General features: G+C 28.7%; 3 protein-coding genes across 3 annotated transcripts; 2 read left to right on the top strand and 1 right to left on the bottom strand.

Annotated features, from left to right (window-relative positions):
• The first annotated feature begins 927 nt into the window (after nt 1-927).
• On the top strand, nt 928-2,348 carry LOC125848368 (F-box protein At5g49610-like). The gene has a single exon (XM_049528221.1). The coding sequence runs from the start codon at nt 1,111-1,113 to the stop codon at nt 2,179-2,181; it is 1,071 nt and encodes a 356-aa protein (XP_049384178.1). The 5' UTR covers nt 928-1,110; the 3' UTR covers nt 2,182-2,348.
• A 1,917-nt stretch (nt 2,349-4,265) lies between these two features.
• On the bottom strand, nt 4,266-5,605 carry LOC125847446 (F-box/kelch-repeat protein At3g23880-like). Its single transcript, XM_049527063.1, has 2 exons — nt 5,526-5,605; nt 4,266-5,368 (listed from the first exon to the last, which is right to left on the bottom strand). Exon 2 carries the CDS (start codon nt 5,364-5,366, stop codon nt 4,266-4,268), a length of 1,101 nt encoding a protein of 366 aa, XP_049383020.1. The 5' UTR covers nt 5,367-5,368; nt 5,526-5,605.
• An 11,158-nt stretch (nt 5,606-16,763) lies between these two features.
• On the top strand, nt 16,764-19,245 carry LOC125848325 (F-box protein At5g49610-like). Its single transcript, XM_049528176.1, has 3 exons — nt 16,764-16,819; nt 16,910-17,027; nt 17,796-19,245. Exons 2-3 carry the CDS (start codon nt 16,914-16,916, stop codon nt 18,945-18,947), a joined length of 1,266 nt encoding a protein of 421 aa, XP_049384133.1. The 5' UTR covers nt 16,764-16,819; nt 16,910-16,913; the 3' UTR covers nt 18,948-19,245.
• The last annotated feature ends 40 nt before the right edge of the window (nt 19,246-19,285 follow it).

The following is a 19,285-nucleotide window of genomic DNA, read 5'->3' as shown; positions in this document are numbered from 1 at the left end:
AACTCAAAAGTCATCCGACTTTAATTATTAAATATCAATAAATATTTTATATGTCCAACAATAGTTGTTCATTATTGACTTGATACAGGGATTAAGAAGTCGTAAATGATAAATGTAATTTTACTAAATCATCCTTATTAAATATGAGTCATGTAAATATTAAAAAATGAACCGTATTTAATAGCAAAGGTATTATTGAATATTTCAAAATAGTATAGCAGACAAGTAAAGATGGATTGAGAGTAACACTCTGTCAACCACATGTTAATTAAGTGTTTGATTTTAAAATAGAGAATGCATGCGTATTTAAATTATTACTATATTTTTGTATAATTTCTATAGTATAAAAGTGTAACTATTTGATTTTAAAAATAGAGAGTATCTTTATCATTAAATCATGGTACTTATTTGTGTTTGATTTTAAAATATTGAGGGATGCAGTGTATAATTTAATCACTTTTCAGGGTGTGCAGTTGTACTCTAATATTTTATTTATTTTAATAAGAAAAGTTTTTTTTGGTGTCGTCAATTCGAGTCTCGCAATATAAAGACATAATACATAAACATATGACCATTAACTTGACATTAGCTGATAACTATGACCTTTAATTTTGGGTATGCACAAGTAGATATTTAAACTTGTATAAAATTGAACAAATAGATGCATTCGTCCTACATGACACGTTACATGAAAATTTTGTGTCCTATGTGGCGTCCTACATGTATTATGTTAGGACACGTGTATCTACTTGTTCAATTTTATACAAATTTAAGTGTTTACTTGTGTATACTCAAAGTTGAAGGGCATAGTTATCCGATAAAGTCAAAGTTAAATAATGTTTATGTATTATGCCCCGTATAAAAGAGTCGAGCGTTAAGTATGAGGGGATCCATCATTCTCGCTCAACAACAATAATTGAATTACAGTTAGAACTATAGGAGAAAAAACATGTAAAGTGGTCGTTGTATGTGGGGAAATTTCATTTGTTTGATGGAAAAATGGAACTTTTAATTCCAGTTGTCCTAAATTGAGTATTTCAAATAAATAATTCTATATTTAAGATGAGTGTTGCTGTTTGACAATGGAGTAAATTTATTTAAGTTGCAATCATGGATCATGGAAAAATACCAGACCTTGCTGCACGGGATAATAAGATTTATGTGGATTTAAAGGACATCATCAAGGAGAATGTCCTTCCCTTCCTTCCTGCCAAATCAGTTGTCAAATTCAGAGCTGTTTGCAGGGACTGGAGATTCCAGATTTCCGTTCCACTTTTTGCCCACAATCAGTCACTTTCTTGTCACAGTACATCAGGCATCTTTATCCAGATTCACAGGGGTTCTCCTTCTCTCATACCCATTGACGCAAACTCTTGTGGGGTGCCAGATCCAATTCTTAGCTTCTTGCCTGAGCCTGTTGACATTAAATCCTCCTCCAATGGACTGCTTTGTTGCCGAGGTCGTGAAGGGGACAAGGTCTACTACATATGTAATCCCTTTACTAAGCAGTGGAAGGAACTACCAAAATCAAATGCTAATCATGGATCAGTTCCAGCAATTGTGCTCTTATTTGAACCATCGTTGCTCAACTTTGTACCAGAGTACAAAATTGTATGTGCTTTTCCATCCACAGATCTTGGTAAGGCAACTGAATTTGATATATATTCCTCCAGAGAGGGTTCTTGGGAAATTGCTAGGGAGATATGCTTTGGAGATAGAACAATATTGCCAAAATCAGGGGTCCATGTGAATGGCGTTATTTACTGGATGACAACTGATAATATTCTTGCTTTTGATCTAACAAAGGAGAGGTCACAGCTCCTTCAAAGCTATGACACTCATGGCTTCTTGGGGACTTTTAGTGGAAAGCTCTGTAAGGTTGATGTCACTGGTAATATAATCTTGTTAAACATTTTGGCTAATACCCACTCAAATACAATGCAAATGGGAAGCCAAATCAAAATGTGGTCAGAGAAACAGACTGTTGTTCTTGACAGTGAAATTGTTGGGGATGTTGCAAGGAACTACTCAGTTTTACATGTTGACAGTGATATAATGGTGGCTCGTTGTGGAGGAAGAACGTACTCATACGATTTCAAGTCCTGTGCAACAAAATTTCTGAGCAGTGAAGTTGGAATTCGTCGATGCTTTCCATATGTAAACAGCCTAGTCTCCCTCTAAATTCTAATCTGCCAAGGTTCTTTGTTTGGAGCTGCAGCCTGCAGCCAGCTTACTTTAGATGGTTGCTTGTACTGAGGAAATTTATATAGTATTGTTTGTGCTGTACTAACGGTCTCTTATATAGTATATAGACCGAATGAAATAGTAACTATGAACATGGATAAATACAGGCTTTACGTTTTATCTTATGTGTCTTGAGTACGAAATTCTATGAAGTGGGTAAGACTTTTGAAATTGAAATAAAAATTATTAAATATTTAAAAAAATTTAAGATATAATGTGACTTGTGAAAGAAAAAATTAAGTATAAGTAGTGATTTTGATCAATTGCAAGAAGTCCATGAGTCATCCGACTTTCACCAACTCTCTCAAATCATCACATTCTTCCTTAAAAATGGAAAAATATCAACATACATTGAATTGAAAGTTGAACTACAAAAGCTTCTTGTTTCGTACTCTTTCTTTTATTTCCTTTATCTACACTTAGGAGCTATTTATAGTGAAACAGACCTCATGTTGAACACGCAACACACACTTTTGTTATCAGAAGACCTCACGTTGGGCATGTGTTAGGGGGTCCTAGTGCGTTGCATTTATCATCAATGATTAATTTAAAACTCACGAGGACGTGCATTGGGGGCATTAACACGTTATTTTACAATTTTAACCAACACTTCTGAAATTTAAGTTTTGAATATTTTTCCCCTCCCAGCCACTCCCACCTTGCACCAAACTTATGTTATTATGTTTTAATTTGGGTTGATCAAAATAAAAGTATAACTGATAATTTAATCCGACTTGTTGACTTATTGATATGGAATTATTAAATTAACAATTAATAAACGGATTAAAATTTTATAATAGACGATTTATTAATGCATGAACAAACTACTTAATTTTCTTATTGGATAAATCATCAATTCATTAAGAATGATCATATTTATATTTTTTTCAACATATATTTATATCCGCCTTACTTCTATTTTTATTTTTTTTTCTTGTTAATGTAGCATTGAGATTTGGTTTGTTCTTGTTGGGAACAGATCTCATGATATACTTGATGAAAAAAAGAGACAAGTCAATTTAAGCAATGACGTGTATTTTATTTTTGTGATTTTTATTTAAGAAAAATAATAATACAATAGTAGTATTTAAGATGTAAATTGGTGCTATATTTAGTGTGATATATCACCCGATAACCGTTCGATAATTGCTAATTCGATATTAAATCAATTGATATTTTATTGATTGGCTAATAGATTAATACATTTAAAAATTGATATCAAATAAGTCGAATTGTTAAGTATAACTATCCACCTAATCTGCCCAATAAGCCGTCCTACTTCCAGTTATCTCTACATTCTCATGTGGATCTCACACACCTATAATTCACCTCAATAACAATTTTTTTAAAACATAAACATAACCCCAATTTAATTCATTAACTTACGAAATTTTACATAGGCTTGCTTTATCACTTCATTAAAGTTATATTCAATCTGAATAAATATTCAAAATGATAATTTTTTTACAAATTGGGCAATGAACTGGACTTGGCTAGTCTATGAGCCAAATAAAAATATTTAATTCAAAATTATACAAAAAGAAAAAAAGAAAAAAAAAACAGAACACTAAAAATAACAAGTAGAGGAGTTAAATTCAAATATACGTAATCCATCATATATAGCTACATTGCAAAGTCTAAAGACAAAAGCTTTAAAAATTAAATAAAATTATATTTATGAAATGTGTAAATAACCATTCTTAGTCCTAATTGTAAAAGAAGCTCTCTTTTAAATACCAAACTTGTATCAAGACCAAAATAAAAAGGTCATATATAATCAAACTTATACTGAAATCAACAAGCCAACACGAAAATTCTTTACATAATGAATATTACTAATTTTTGTAAACATTGAACAGTTAGATTAAGACAATTAGTTGTGATTTGCATCATTTTTATTAATACTACATATATTTATCTTGTATATACTTATTAGATTAGGATTATGATTAAAGAAATTATGATATTTTTTATTTATTTTTTTTTTAAAAAGAACACAATCTCAAGTACCAACCAATACACTAGCAAGCAAGAACACAATCTTTTGGAGAGATGAGAGTCTCTGTGTAAGTATATCCATCCCACCTCATGGTATCTTCATCACTAGTTAGAGGCCCTATGAGATTGCTTCTTCTGTCTGATTCTTTGAATGTTCTAAGCACATCTCTTCTATCTGAATTCAGCAACACTCGCCCATCTCCAAATATATATTTTGGAACGATTGGTAACACTTGAAAACGATCCCTGCTATCTCTCATTGTAAATAATTTAGTCCAAGATTCTCTTTTACCATACTCTTTCATTACCCACAAATCAAAAACAATAGTATCCTCCTTGACACAAACAAAATTTACACTAAGCATTCCACCTAACACTGTTACGCCTTGCTCGATCGTGTCACAGAACAAGGGCATCTCCTTCGACAATGGTAATTCTCCAAACGCCTCATTTGAAATATTAAATGAAAACAGAGAAAACCTACCTCCTTCGGAATAAACTAGCCAATGAAATGTTCCTCGTACTATTGTCAAATAATCCATATTATGGCATTCGATGGTAAAGTAACCTTCATAAATTTTTCTACACGAACCAGTTTTTAGTGAGAGAATTTCAGTGGGTGCCTCTGAATTAATTTCAGGAATCTTAACGACCTTATAGTCATCACTAGTTGGGTCATATCCCAATCCAAAATTGTAATCACAAAAGAACTTATCCCAATGTGATGGTAGTAATGCTGATTCTCTTGTAGAAGGATTCCACAAAATATATTTCTGCTTAATCCCAATTAAAAACAAGCCATTGCAGCAACCATAGATCTTGTAATTGTAAGGCCCTTCCACACATTGCGGGACAAACACTGATTCTTGTACATCCCTAACAATTAGATGTGACATTGATGACAAAGATGAACAATAGAAAAAAATATTACGATCCCTGGCTGTCCGTTCTATAAGCAATTTGTCATTTTTGGCATGATTGAGATGCATTTTCTTAAAGCTAGGTTCGCAGATTAAAGCCTTCCAAGACTTTGAAACACACTTGAATAGGAAAAGAGATTTCACAGGCAATCTACTTAAAATATCCATAATTATTTCTTCTTGGATGTGCATGTGAGTTTCCATTCCTACAAGGTAACGAGAAAATATCAACAATGACCTAAAGTTTGGCATACAAAATTGGGCCATAAAATATACTTAGAGATTTGGGTAGATCGAGATAACATGTTTTAAATTAAAAATTGTTAAATAGTATAATACAAAGAATACAAGGCAAGAAGAAACCTGATCGCTGACAACTGACGGCGAGGAGCGGCAGCCGGCAGTGGTTTAAACTGGAAAAAAACCGAGGTAATGTTGTAGGGTTTGGGAATTGGGACTACTTATATTTTTCTTAAATTAAATACCAAACTCTCTGTTTTATGTTTTATGTTTTAATAATCAATATAATATTAATGTTGCTAATGAAACTCCTGGAATTGGCTCGTTTTTTATGTTGGTGGATTTAAACTTATATATGTCTGTTTCGTGATCCATGGTGAATAAGTTGATACTTCCTCCGTTTTAAAATTAATTAAATTGTTGGGTGTTTCACATCCACTAAGAAAAAATGATTATGACATAAATTAAATATTATTTTTTATTTTTATTTTTATTAATTATTGCCTTTATCTCTTATTACTTGTCCATTTTTTCTTTTTTTAATTGTCCCTAATTACTTATTTTATTTTAATAAATCAAGAAAGGACAAAAAAAAATTACTTATTCTTTTTTTGGCAATTAAAACTAACATTTTATTACCAAATAGCAGATCTGTACATAGTAAAGTTTTGACGGTGTGGCATTCGCACAGCTATAAACCAAACAAGTAGACATCAAAAACCCATGTGTTGTGGTAATCTATAGCTAATTATAGGTAGAAATTAAGGCTATTTAGTGTTCTTGCAAGTTTCATCTTGAGTGATCCTCTGAAGAATATGTCCTGCATAATTCTCCTAACCACCATTTTAGGTTCACAACGTTTTATGTTCTGATTTCTCTCTATCCACACTTGATATACTGTTACAGCAAATGTCATCCTGAATATGGTTGTTGTTTGGCCATTTTCATTGGCATTAGTGCATGCCCGGTTAAGTTCATCCTTCCAATCCATGGTCATTATATTGATGCACTGTCATTGAAGTAGCCTAATCCAGATTTCACACCTGAAAGAAAGGTGTTCAATGGTCTCATTCTCATTGTTGCATAACTCACATTGTTGTTCATCAACACGCCCATTGTAGCAACTTGTCTTTTGTATGTAGTCTTCTAAGGATAAAATTCCATTTTGGGGAATCTGGATTGTTGCAAATAATTTTACTCTACTATACTTTTTGAAACTCACCCCTCAGCAAGACATACAGCTCAAAATCCTTTTAGACAACCCACGATGCTTGTATTGGGTTGGCCTTCCTTTTATATAGTAACAATGCACCCATTTAACCCACAAAGTATTTTTTCTAGAGCAATTTACTAATGGCTACTCCGTTCCACACTATAATATAAAAAATGGTTAAGCCACGAGCTGTTCTTTGTAAGCACACCTTATCCTAGGCTAGCAAAGCATTCTTTGTCACTTTTGTACCTCCTATCCATAAGAACCTCTTACAAGTTGATTCTATAAGTTTGATCACCTTGGCGGGTAGCACAAAAATTTGTGACCGATAAATATGGATAGAGATCAATAATATTTGATTTAATTAGCTACTCTCTGCCTGCATAAGATAGAGAACTTTGTTGTTCAACATATTTTTTTTGCATATCTACTTTAAGCATACATCTATGACTGATCCCCTTTTTACTTATTATATTCTCATTAATTACTTTGAAAAATGTAAATTTTTTTGAAAATTTTAAATTTTTAATTTATCAACTTCATAATTAATAGGGGTAAAATGGTAAATTCATTATGTTAATCACTATTTTCTTAATAGGTGTGTCAATTTAAAAGTGGATAAATAATTAGGGATAAAAAATTATTGTTTAATTAATCTTTAAAATAATTTAAAACAATTAATTCATGAAATCATCAAATAGAAAATTCAAATGAACGGATAAAAATGAAAGAATATTCTAAAAATAGTCTTGAAAATTAAAAAATTAAATTAATTTAAAATATGTCAACAATTCAATTATTTTACACTAGAGGGATATATATTAGTACTGAAATTCATTATGAGAAGAATGTTGTTGTTTGTTAATTATGTTTTGGGGGGTCACCCTCCATTTACAGTGTTAAATGAGTATATACGAAGGCTTTGGGGTATGTGAAGTTATACTCATAACTATTTAATTAAGTTTTTCATTTATATGAATTTTTTATTTAATATCAAAATTTAAAAAAATTAAAAAACATCACCAGCCAATTGCAATGGGTGCAATTATTCCCAAATCGCCCTTCTTGGGATCAACTAAACAAGGCCAAAAGTCAATTACTATCTCGAAATTTCTTTTCTTCTATGACTTGAGAGCCCGAATGCTGATGTTTCCTACAACATTTTTTTCATAAATTTGATTAATTACTAAAACATAAATATTTACATTCTAGATTGGTTTGATTTTTGGGTAAAATGACTATTGCATGAACAAAAAAAAGGAAGTATAGCTTTACCAATTCACCCATAGTAAACTTGATTGAGTGGGTCATTAAAATGGTTTAAATAGATCAGCATGTTTTTATTTATTTAAAATTTGATTTTAAGTAAAAAAAATTATATATGCAAATTTTAATTTAAAAATTAATGAAATAGATTGACTGGTTTTGTAAGTAAATTTTTCATAGTTAGGTGATTTTTTGGTTAAAATTTAAAGTTGAGTGGCTTTTCGAAGAAAAATTCATATTTGAGTGATTTTTGGGTTAAAATATAAAGTTGAATGATTTTATGAGAAAAAAAATTTGTAGTTGAATGACTGATCATATGAGATATCATCTCAATTTGTACGGTATCAAGAACAAGTATTAAAGACGATTCAGAGAAAAAAAATGGCAATTATTATGTGTGAAATATGATCTACTATATCTAGCAGATTAGAAATTGATAACACTTTACCCAGTTGAATGTAAAGTAAAGTAAAGTAGGTTTAAAATGGTAGTATATCTCTTGATAAAATCACGCCACACATCTATTTAAAGGAAATAATTGTCTTGAGCTAAACAAGGAAAAAAATATTCTATTTTGTTATGACTCTCCTATTTTTATGCCTTCTATTAATTATCATTAATATTTTCAAACTATTTGTTACTCAAAATTTTGTTTCTAATTTATTTATTTTTTCAAACTAATTGATTTTTATTGCTTTTAAATCCTTTTTAATTTAGCAAAATGTTATAACATGTAAATTTTTATTGTTATAACTTGAAAGTTAAAGAATAATATTATAACTTATAATTATTAGTACTCCTATAGATGTCAATTATAAAATTTTCACTAATTATAATATAATTATAAAAAGAATAATAGTTAGTAAAATGTAATTAATTAGTTAATAAAACAAAATTAATTAATTTATAAATTAAAAATGATTTGTTAATACTTGTAATTAAAATGTTAGAAGTAGTAATATTTAAAAAGTAGATCTAAAAGTTGTCATATTAACCTTTAAACAGATGTGTGGCGTGATTTTATCAATTTCCAAACATGTCTGATATAACTAGTATACCATTTTATGAACACTTTCTAGTATACCATTTTATGCATACTTTCTATACATATTTTCATGCCAAAAGTCATCACTGATTCATACCAGATTCATGTCAAAAGAATACAAAAATTATAACATTTCTAACTAGTAATTGTCATTTATTAAATAAACAGTATACCAAATTCATTCCAATATAATACCAAAAAATAAAGTTCAATCACACCAAAATCATATCAAAAACATTATCAATTTCTATACATGTCTGATATATCTAGTATACTAATTTCAAACAAATTTTATGTAATTTTTAAACCAGAAACATACCAAAAAATGAAAAATGGTTCATACCAAAAACTAACAACATTATACATTAAAAAAGACCCATTTTTTTGCAAATCAATTACACGGAAATTTTGGAAAAAACACTAACCTGAAGGATCCTATCTACAACCATACTTTATTAATACTGATAAGAAACTGTCCATTACAAGAAAATGACGATTATTGTATTAAAACAAATTCGAATTAGAAGAGAGTGACAACTAAGAAATTTGTTTGAACGAATTAGAAGAGAGAGAAATTGTCTGAATTTTTTTGTTTGAAAAGAAATTTGTTTGAAATAATTGTCTTGAGCTAAACAAGGAAAACAAATATACTATTTTGTTATGACTCTCCTATTTTTTTGCCTTCTATTAATTATTATTAATATTTTCAAATTATTTGTAACTCAAAATTTTGTTTTTAATTTATTTATTTTTTCAAACTAATTGATTTTTACTGCTTTTAAATCTTTTTTTTAATTTAGTAAAATGTTATAACATGTAAGTTTTTATTGTTATAACTTGAAAGTTAAAGAATAATGTTATAACTTAGTGCTATAGATGTCAATTATAAAATTTTCATCTAATATTAAACNAACTATTTGTTACACAAAATTTTGTTTCTAATTTATTTATTTTTTCAAACTAATTGATTTTTACTGCTTTTAAGTCCTTTTTAATTTAGCAAAACGTTATAACATGTAATTTTTTATTGTTATAACTTGAAAGTTAAAGAATAATGTTATAACTTATAATTATTAGTACTCCTATAGATGTCAATTATAAAATTTTCACTAATTATAATATAATTATAAAAAGAATAATAGTTAGTAAAATGTAATTAATTAGTTAATAAAACAAAAATAATTAATTTATAAATTAAAAATGATTTGTTAATACTTGTAATTAAAATGTTAGAAGTAGTAATATTTAAAAAGTAGATCTAAAAGTTGTAATATTAACCTTTAAATAGATGTGTGGCGTGATTTTATCAATTTCCAAACATGTCTGATATAACTAGTACCACTTTATGAACACTTTCTAGTATACCATTTTTTGCATACTTTCTATACATATTTCATGTCAAAAGTCATCACTGATTCATACCAGATTCATGTCAAAAGAATACAAAATTATAACATTTCTAACTAGTAATTGTCATTTATTAAATAAACAGTATACCAAATTCATTCCATTATTATGCCTAAATTCATTTCAATATAATGCCAAAAAATAAAGTTCAATCACACCAAAAATATACCAAAAACATTATCAATTTCTATACATGTCTGATATATCTGTATACTAATTTCAAACAAATTTTATGTAATTTTTAAACCAGAAACATACCAAAAAATGAAAAATTGTTCATACCAAAAACTAACAACATTATACATTAAAAAAAAAACCCAATTTTTTGCAAATCAATTACACAGAAATTTTGAAAAAAACACTAACCTGAAGGATCCTATCTACCACCATGCTTTATTAATACTGATAAGAAACTGTTCATTACAAGAAAATGACGATTATTGTATTAAAACAAATTCGAATTAGAAAAGAGTGACAACTAAGAAATTTATTTGAACGAATTAGAAGAGAGAGAAATTGTCTGAATTTTTTTTTATTATTTTTTTGAAAAGAAATTTGTTTGAAATAATTGTCTTGAGCTAAACAAGAAAAACAAATATTCTATTTTGTTTTGACTCTCCTATTTTTATGCCTTCTATTAATTATGATTAATATTTTCAAATTATTTGTAACTCAAAATTTTGGTTTACTTTATTTATTTTTTCAAACTAATTGATTTTAACTGCTTTTAAATCCTTTTTTAATTTAGTAAAATGTTATAACATGTAATTTTTTATTGTTATAACTTGACAGTTAAAGAATAATGTTATAACTTATAATTATTAGTCTTATAGATGTCAATTATAAAGGTTAATATTACAGCTTTTAGATATACTTTTTAAATATTACTATTTATAACATTTTAATTACAAGTATTAACAAATCATTTTAATTTATAAATTAATTAATTTTGTTTTATTAACTAATTAATTACATTTTAACATTAATATGAGAGAATCAATGGTAATTATATGTTACACATTTTTAGGAATTTTAAAATATCTAATATTTAAATCAAACATTTCTATTTTATAACATCTATGAATAGTAAGAGTCTATTTAGAATTAAAAGTCTAATGTATTTTCAAATTTATATACTTTTGATTTTCTTCCTCACGTATTATTATTATTATTATTAATTATTTATTTATTTTTATTTAATATTTAAATTAAATGTATCTTATTTTATTTTATAATATTCAAAAATGATAAATTTATAAACAGTAAGAGTTTATTAAGAATTCTTTTACTTATGAGTTTCTATTTTTAAGCTGATAAAAAATACTTCTTTTATTTAAATTTGAATTCAAATATCATATTAATTTTTTAAATGTGGATATTTTTATTATTATTCCTTATTCTTGATATTAAATACAATAATATCGTTTTATAAGCTATATATTTAAATTGATATAAATATTTAAAAGATTCCCAACCCCCCAATAACGTTATCTCTTAATCCTCGTTTTTCTTATTTTACTATTATTTTTAGTACTACTATTATTACTTAATTACTCTTGATGAATACTATTTTTTTCTTATTTTAAATTTAAATATGTTGTTCACTATTTTCTATATATATCTCTTTATTTACATTTATTTATTTCCTACATTTTTCCTTCTCTTCCTCCTTTTATCTTCATTTTTTTTTCTTTCTTTAGATTGCTATTTTTTATTTCATACCATTAATAAATAATTTGAATTGTATGAATTCTTGTATGAATAATGATTTAAATTATATGTTTTCTATTTTCCAAAATTATATATCTGCTAAATTGTATGAATTTGATATGAATAATGATTTTAAAAATAAATGGACCTACTCTATGATTTTGGTATGAATTTTGATTTCAAAAATAAATGAACCTATCGTATGATTTTACTATGAATTTTGATTTTGTATTAATCACTGTAAAAAATGGTTCATACCGATTTTATATCATTTACATATTGATTGTTTTGGTATTAATTTTGTTTGAATTAATCATTGTAAAAAATGGTTCATACAAATTTTATATCAATTATATATCGATTTTATACTGATTATGTCAATTATATAGATCCATTTGAATCCACAATTCATACAAAATATAACAAAACAATATATTGTCATTCTTTTGCAACCATGGTTCATACAAAGATTATCATATACAAGATCATACTATGAACCATTTTTTTATACACAAATAAAATGTACTAGTAATATCAAAAGAATACCATTTCTAACTAATAATTGTCATTTATTAAATAGACAATATCAAATTCATTCCATTATCATCATGCCCAAATCCATTACAATATAATGCCAAAAAAATAAAGTTCAATCATACTAGAATCGTACCAAAAATATTATCAATTTCCAAACATGTCTGATATAACTATCATACCATTTTATGAATACTTTCTAGTATACCATTTTATGCACACTTTCTATACATATTTCATGTCAAAAGTCATCACTGATTCATACTAGATTCATGTCAAAAGAATACAAAAATTATAACATTTCTAACTAGTAATTGTCATTTATTAAATAAACAGTATACCAAATTCATTCCATTATTATTCTCAAATTCATTCCAATATAATGCCAAAAAATAAAGTTCAATCACACCAAAATCATATCAAAAACATTATCAATTTCTATACATGTCTGATATATCTAGTATACTAATTTCAAACAAATTTTATGTTATTTTTAAACCAGAAACATACCAAAAAATGAAAAATGGTTCATACAAAAAACTAACAACATTATACATTAAAAAAGACCCAATTTTTTGCAAATCAATTACACGAAAATTTTGGAAAAAACACTAACCTGAAGGATCCTATCTACCACCATACTTTATTAATACGGATAAGAAACTGTCCATTACAAGAAACTGATGATTATTGTATTAAAACAAATTCGAATTAGAAGAGAGTGACAACTAAGAAATTTGTTTGAACGAATTAGAAGAGAGAGAAATTGTCTAAATTTTTTTGTTTGAAAAGAAATCTGTTTGAAATAATTGTCTTGAGCTAAACAAGGAAAACAAATATACTATTTTGTTATGACTCTCCTATTTTTTTGCCTTCTATTAATTATTATTAATATTTTCAAATTATTTGTAACTCAAAATTTTGTTTTTAATTTATTTATTTTTTCAAACTAATTGATTTTTACTGCTTTTAAATCTTTTTTTTAATTTAGTAAAATGTTATAACATGTAAGTTTTTATTGTTATAACTTGAAAGTTAAAGAATAATGTTATAACTTAGTGCTATAGATGTCAATTATAAAATTTTCATCTAATATTAAACTTTTCGACTATAATCAGAGAAAAGGAAAAAGGAAGCTATATGAATTATGTAGATGGGAATAGCTTTTACCATATTTTAGGCCTCTTACTTTTCTTTATTAGGTGCGACCAAGGTGGTAACTTCCTCATGCATCTCTGTGCCAGCAAACAGGCTATTCATATCATCTACTTCTACTACTATATTAGAAGAGTTAGTTAAATGTGGTATCAACATGCCTGCTTCACGGAAACAAATTAATATTAGAAGATCGATGCATTGGTAATTTATGGAGAGCTTCTTCTTTGTTCCTATAGCCTTGAGAGCATGGGCATTTGACATTGCTTATGCCACTTTTTATGTTGTTATATATGTGTCTTTAAATGGTGCAATATAACTGGACACCTATCTTGCCTTTCTATATGCTGTAAAAATTTGTGAATATGTTTTAATTTTGTGTTTAAACTTCAATGTTCAATGGTCTTCTTGGTTGGCGTTGGACAGTAAGGTTAACTATTTTTTCTTTTAATTTTATGCTTCTTCTTAATTAGGGATAAGTGATATATAGTTACATTCTCCAATAATCTGCTTCTTAGTCGAGAAAGAAACAAGATCAAGTAGGGCATCATATGAAATAAATAATAATTACAAGTAATATTTACATTTTTTAGGTGAATATTTACGACTAATATTTATTTTTCATTTTACACGGTTATTAATAAATTCTTAATAGATTGATCAACTTTACTATTTTGCTTTATGTTCATATTAATTACCCTCTTTCATCAAAAAAAATTTAAACTTTCAAATCAATATCAATTGAAAGAATAATCTAAATTTATATTTTATCGGTTGTGATTAAACAAATTAGAACCATTTTTTCTAACTATATAGATAAGAATGAGACATCCTTATAATGGTGAACAAAATTATTTCAATCAATATTCGTATTGTTATATAGCCATTTTTTATCCTTTCATCGTAAATTCATGTGCAAATTTTGAATTCAAATCTTGCACTTGAGGGACTTGACTCTTGAGGGCTTGAAAATCTCCTACTTCTCTAGCTAAGAATGCTTATTTATCTACTCCCTCTTTGTCTATTGACATTTTTTTTAAAAAAAAAGTTACTCCCCCACAAAACAAAATAAAATTATCTGATAAATATTCAACCATACTATCAATATTTTACTCTTTACATTCTTTACTGATAAATATTCAACAATACTATCACTATTTTACTCTTTACTTATTTGACAAAAGGTTTACAATGTACTGATTTATTTAAAAAATTATTTATTTTAATGATAATTTTAAATTATTACTTTAAAAAAATTGTCTTTTTTAAACTTTGTATCCAAACAAATTATATCAAATAAATTAAGATGGAGAGAATATCAGAAATTTCCGATGCAATCAACTGATTAAACAAAAGTTGAGCATCAGATTTGATGATAACGCAAAGATGTAACTACTATTTAATCAAGGACATCACATATGAATTATTTTTACATTCAGTACAATTTATACATTTAGGTTATATATATTATCTTTCAGACTATTAATCCATACTTAGCAATAATACTTTTAGTGAATATTTGAAGTGTAAGTTCAGTGGTGCAATTCATGAGATATATAAATGAAGTTGGATACACAAAATTATTTAAAAAAGAGGAAGTTTTAAGTGCTTTGGATCTTAAACTAAAGATTGTTGAGAATGTCATTCACTGCATCAGTGAATTAAAGATATGTAAAATGTATAATTTTGAGATTTTAAATATGTCACATGAAAAAATGGACTTAAAAAATTTATTTTTTAGAAAATATATTCTTTTTGAAACATATTTAAAAGAAAGTAAGACAAATAAAATTAGAATATAGAAATTAACTGTTACTAATTACTAACTATATCCTTTAAAAAATTACTCTTCTCAATGTGATCTTCATTTAAAAAAAAATAAAAAATCATTAAACGTTCTGAATTTTCATAAAAACTAGTAGTCCTATCCTCATTCCCCAACATGAAATATAATTATTGAAATTTTAAAATATTATTATTTTGTAGAGGTATTAATTAATTAATAAATATTAATTTAAAAAATATTTTTAAAATTTAATGAATGTACCTTGTTTTTTTCCCTTAAAAACAAACATACTTGCCCATGAGATTTATGAACGAAAATAGTAAGATATTGAAAAGGAAGAAGAATAAACAACAATGAAAGATTAAAAAATTGGAAGAAAGAAAGTGAGTAGAGTATTGAAGTGAATATAAATAAGAGTAATAAATGCTTTTTTTGTTTTTTTTATTAGAAATGAAAAATTAATTGGATAGTGTAATTTCTTGAAACCAACTGGTGGTTTAAGACTTTTTTCAATGGTTTAATTTTAGAGTGAAAAAAAATGAATTTACAACAACACCTTTAGTAATTCCCTTTAATTACGAACTTACCCGGTCATGCAATTTATGCCAAAAAGATGTCAAATATATTTTCCCTAAATTTATTTAATTAAATTAATATGACCGGGTGAGCCCGTGAATTTATTTCCTTAAAGCCAAAGAATGCACACCTCCTCAAACTATAACTCTCATTCACTTCAGTTTTGAACTCTCCGATCTCCACGCGTTTTTCCTCGACTCCGTCGTCGTTAGGGTTTTCCGGCGATTCTTTGCCATTTCTTTCTTGGTTATCCGGCGACTTTACTCACCAAAATTTGCGCGCATTGCACTTTGTGAGTTCTTCCTCTTCTTAATTCTTCTTTTGCTTTCCGGTACTGATCATCGCATGCTGTTGTTTATTTATCCAAAACAAAAAAAGAAGAAGAAAAAACACTGAATTTCTCCGTTTTACAATTGTTGATCAATTTTAGCATGAAAAGATAGGATCATTTTTGTTTTTCTTTTGTTCCAATTTTTGGTAATGTGTTGTTGTTTCCTCTACTTCTTTGAATGTATCGTTTTATGTTCTTGCTTTTCTTGATGAAATAAATGTAACTATATTTAGTGCTCTGTTCATGGGATGCTCTGTTCAATCTGGGATTTTCTTGCTTCCTTTTTTTTTTCTTATTTCTGCGTTACTGATGTTTTTCCGTGATTTTCACATTTATAGTATAGTGAAATTTCTTGATTTCTTGAAACCCAAGTCATCAAGGGCTCTGCTAATAGGTGAATTGGAGATCAATTTCTTGATTTTCTCGTTTCCATATATTCTTTTTGTTAAGTAATAGAGGCTCTAAGTTTTATATATCTATGCAGAAAAATGGCATGTTCTGAGATTGACATGCTGAGTGATGAATCTTTGGAGGAGGACATCTATTCTGACTCCTCTGACTTTTACGTTGCTATTAAACCTCAGGGTGGTGGGATTGACTCGGTATAGTTTTCTTCCCTTTTATTTTGTTTTCTTGTTTCTTGTTTCAATTGTTTAACAGTTTTTTTATCATCATCTCTTTGATGGAACTCGTTAATGGCACTCTTTACTTGTTTCGGCATGTTAAGGTCTTGAAGTCTCAATAACAGAACTTGAAGTCTCTTATTGACTGTTAATGTCCTTTTTTTGTGTCTTAAAAGAATTGTACTGAACATGGTGTATACTGTATACTTTGTCTTTTCAAGTTTTTTATTTTTAAGTGGTGATTTCTATGATGTCCATTTCAAAATTGGCAGATGGCAGACGTATTAAAGTGGTGTAAGTTAGTCCTCATAAATGTCCTTGGATCTCAGTTCTTCCATATTCCACCTTACCTAAAGTTACAATTGTAACAATGACTACGCCTCAATTCCAAGCTAGTTGGGGCCAAATGTACTAATCCACTATCCATCTCATTTTAAGGATACCATTCTTTTATTTTCACAATGTCATGGGCAATCTCTGCTTCCCTGTTTTGCTGGGAAGCTACTTCATAAGATCTTGCTTTCTAGTGCTAATATTCTTCTATTGTTATTTTTTTATTTTTTGACATTTATGAATTATTGTTTTTTAAATGAGTCTTTCTGAGTGAACAACATGCCCAGCCTAAAAAGAGGAGTGGATACAAATATTGATCATCCTAACTAGTACGAGATTGCAGCATAGTTAGTAAATCACTCTTGCTTCTGATTACCGTACCTCTTTTAACAAGTCTTTCGGTTTGGATTGCAGTTAGCAGAGTTTGACTTGACGACTGCCGCTTATAAGGTGGAGGAAGGGAACAATGGTTCTAAATACCCTGTAGACATCATAATGAGAGTGGACATGACAATCAAAGATGTAGCGAAGAGACATGTACTGCCTTTCCTCCCTGCTAAATCACTGATGAAGTTTCGGGCAGTGTCCAAAGAATGGAATCAGTGGATAACTAGTCCATTACTCGCGTACAATCAAAGTTCAACATTCCAGAAACTTTCAGGCTACTTTTATCAAAGACTGGAAAATAAAGATGATCCTCCTATATTTTTGTCTCTGCATCGTTCCGCGAACGGAGTCCCGAGTCCTTCCCTTGGTTTCTTGCCTGAGGTTGTTAAAGTACTAAGTTCTAGCAGCGGGTTGCTCCTTTGTCAGGGGAAGGACAGTTATTACGTTTGCAATCCTGCAACCAAACACTGGAAAAAGCTTCCTCCTCCTCAATATTACCATGGATCTGATCCTGCAGTTGCTCTTGCATTTGATCCTCAGTTTAATATTGAATCATTTTATCGCGTGGTCGCTGCAGTCCCTGTTCTTGATCATCCAGTTGTCTGCTTTGAGATTTACTGTTCTGAATCAGATTCATGGAGGTGCTCTCCTTCAGACTGTCTAGAGCTGGAAAATACAAGTCTTGCAGGTGGAGGATCTTATATGAAGGGGGTGGCTTACTGGAGGAATACATCATCGAATGAAGTGTTAGCGTTCGATGTGAAAAATGAGATTCCAGCAGTTTTACATGTACCTAATATTCAATCTGAACAACGTGGTGCCTTAACGCAGATAGGAGATGAGGTGTGCTATGTTACTGCTTATAATGACAGTGGAAGTGTTTTCGTAATAGACGTCTATGGAGGTGTGGACATGGGCCTGAAGCGCAGTGTCAGTGTAAATCTTGGAAGCAAGAAGCCTCGTACTCAAGTGCTTGGAATACCCAAGGAGGAGTGTTGTGAGGTACTACCCTGTACTGACAGTGATACTGTGGTGATCCACACAGACACAACGATATACTTCTATCACCTTAGGGAGCAGAAGGTTGAGACACTGCAGAGTCCGGGACGAGTGGATACTGATAAGAGGTTCTTACCCTACATAAACAGCCTCGTTATGGTACACAATTCTGGAGAATAAGTAGTACCCTGTACTGATACAACGATATACTCTTGTCACCTAAGGGAGCAGAACTGTGAGACACTGTGGACTCTGGGACGAGTGGATACTGATAAGAGGTTCTCACCCTACATAAATAGCCTCGTTATGTTACAAGGATCTGGAGAATAGGAAGCAGTGCCCTTGATGATATTGTTTCATTTGGACAAAGTAGTATGATTTGTTTTTGTCCTTCATTCATTTTACTTTCTTGCTGCTAGTTGTTAGTTTTAGTTCTTTCCATTGTTACATAAACAAGTGCAAATTGTTGGAATTGAATAGTCAGATTCTCTTTTGACGAGATAAGTGTTAAGAACTAC

This window comes from Solanum stenotomum, chromosome 12, assembly GCF_019186545.1.
Source record: "Solanum stenotomum isolate F172 chromosome 12, ASM1918654v1, whole genome shotgun sequence".
NCBI lineage: Eukaryota > Viridiplantae > Streptophyta > Magnoliopsida > Solanales > Solanaceae > Solanum > Solanum stenotomum.
Note: the sequence above shows the minus strand (reverse complement) of the source record. Positions and strands in the feature narration are given on the sequence as shown.

What these genes read in the sequence shown, in the direction of transcription:
- LOC125847446 (XM_049527063.1), bottom strand. Translation starts at nt 5,366, where the DNA reads ATGGAAACTCACATGCACATCCAAGAAGAAATAATTATGGATATTTTA.
- LOC125848325 (XM_049528176.1), top strand. Translation starts at nt 16,914, where the DNA reads ATGGCATGTTCTGAGATTGACATGCTGAGTGATGAATCTTTGGAGGAG. An exon ending in AGGGTGGTGGGATTGACTCG is followed by an intron (nt 17,028 to 17,795) that starts GTATAGTTTTCT and finishes TTTGGATTGCAG; the next exon opens with TTAGCAGAGTTTGACTTGAC.
- LOC125848368 (XM_049528221.1), top strand. Translation starts at nt 1,111, where the DNA reads ATGGATCATGGAAAAATACCAGACCTTGCTGCACGGGATAATAAGATT.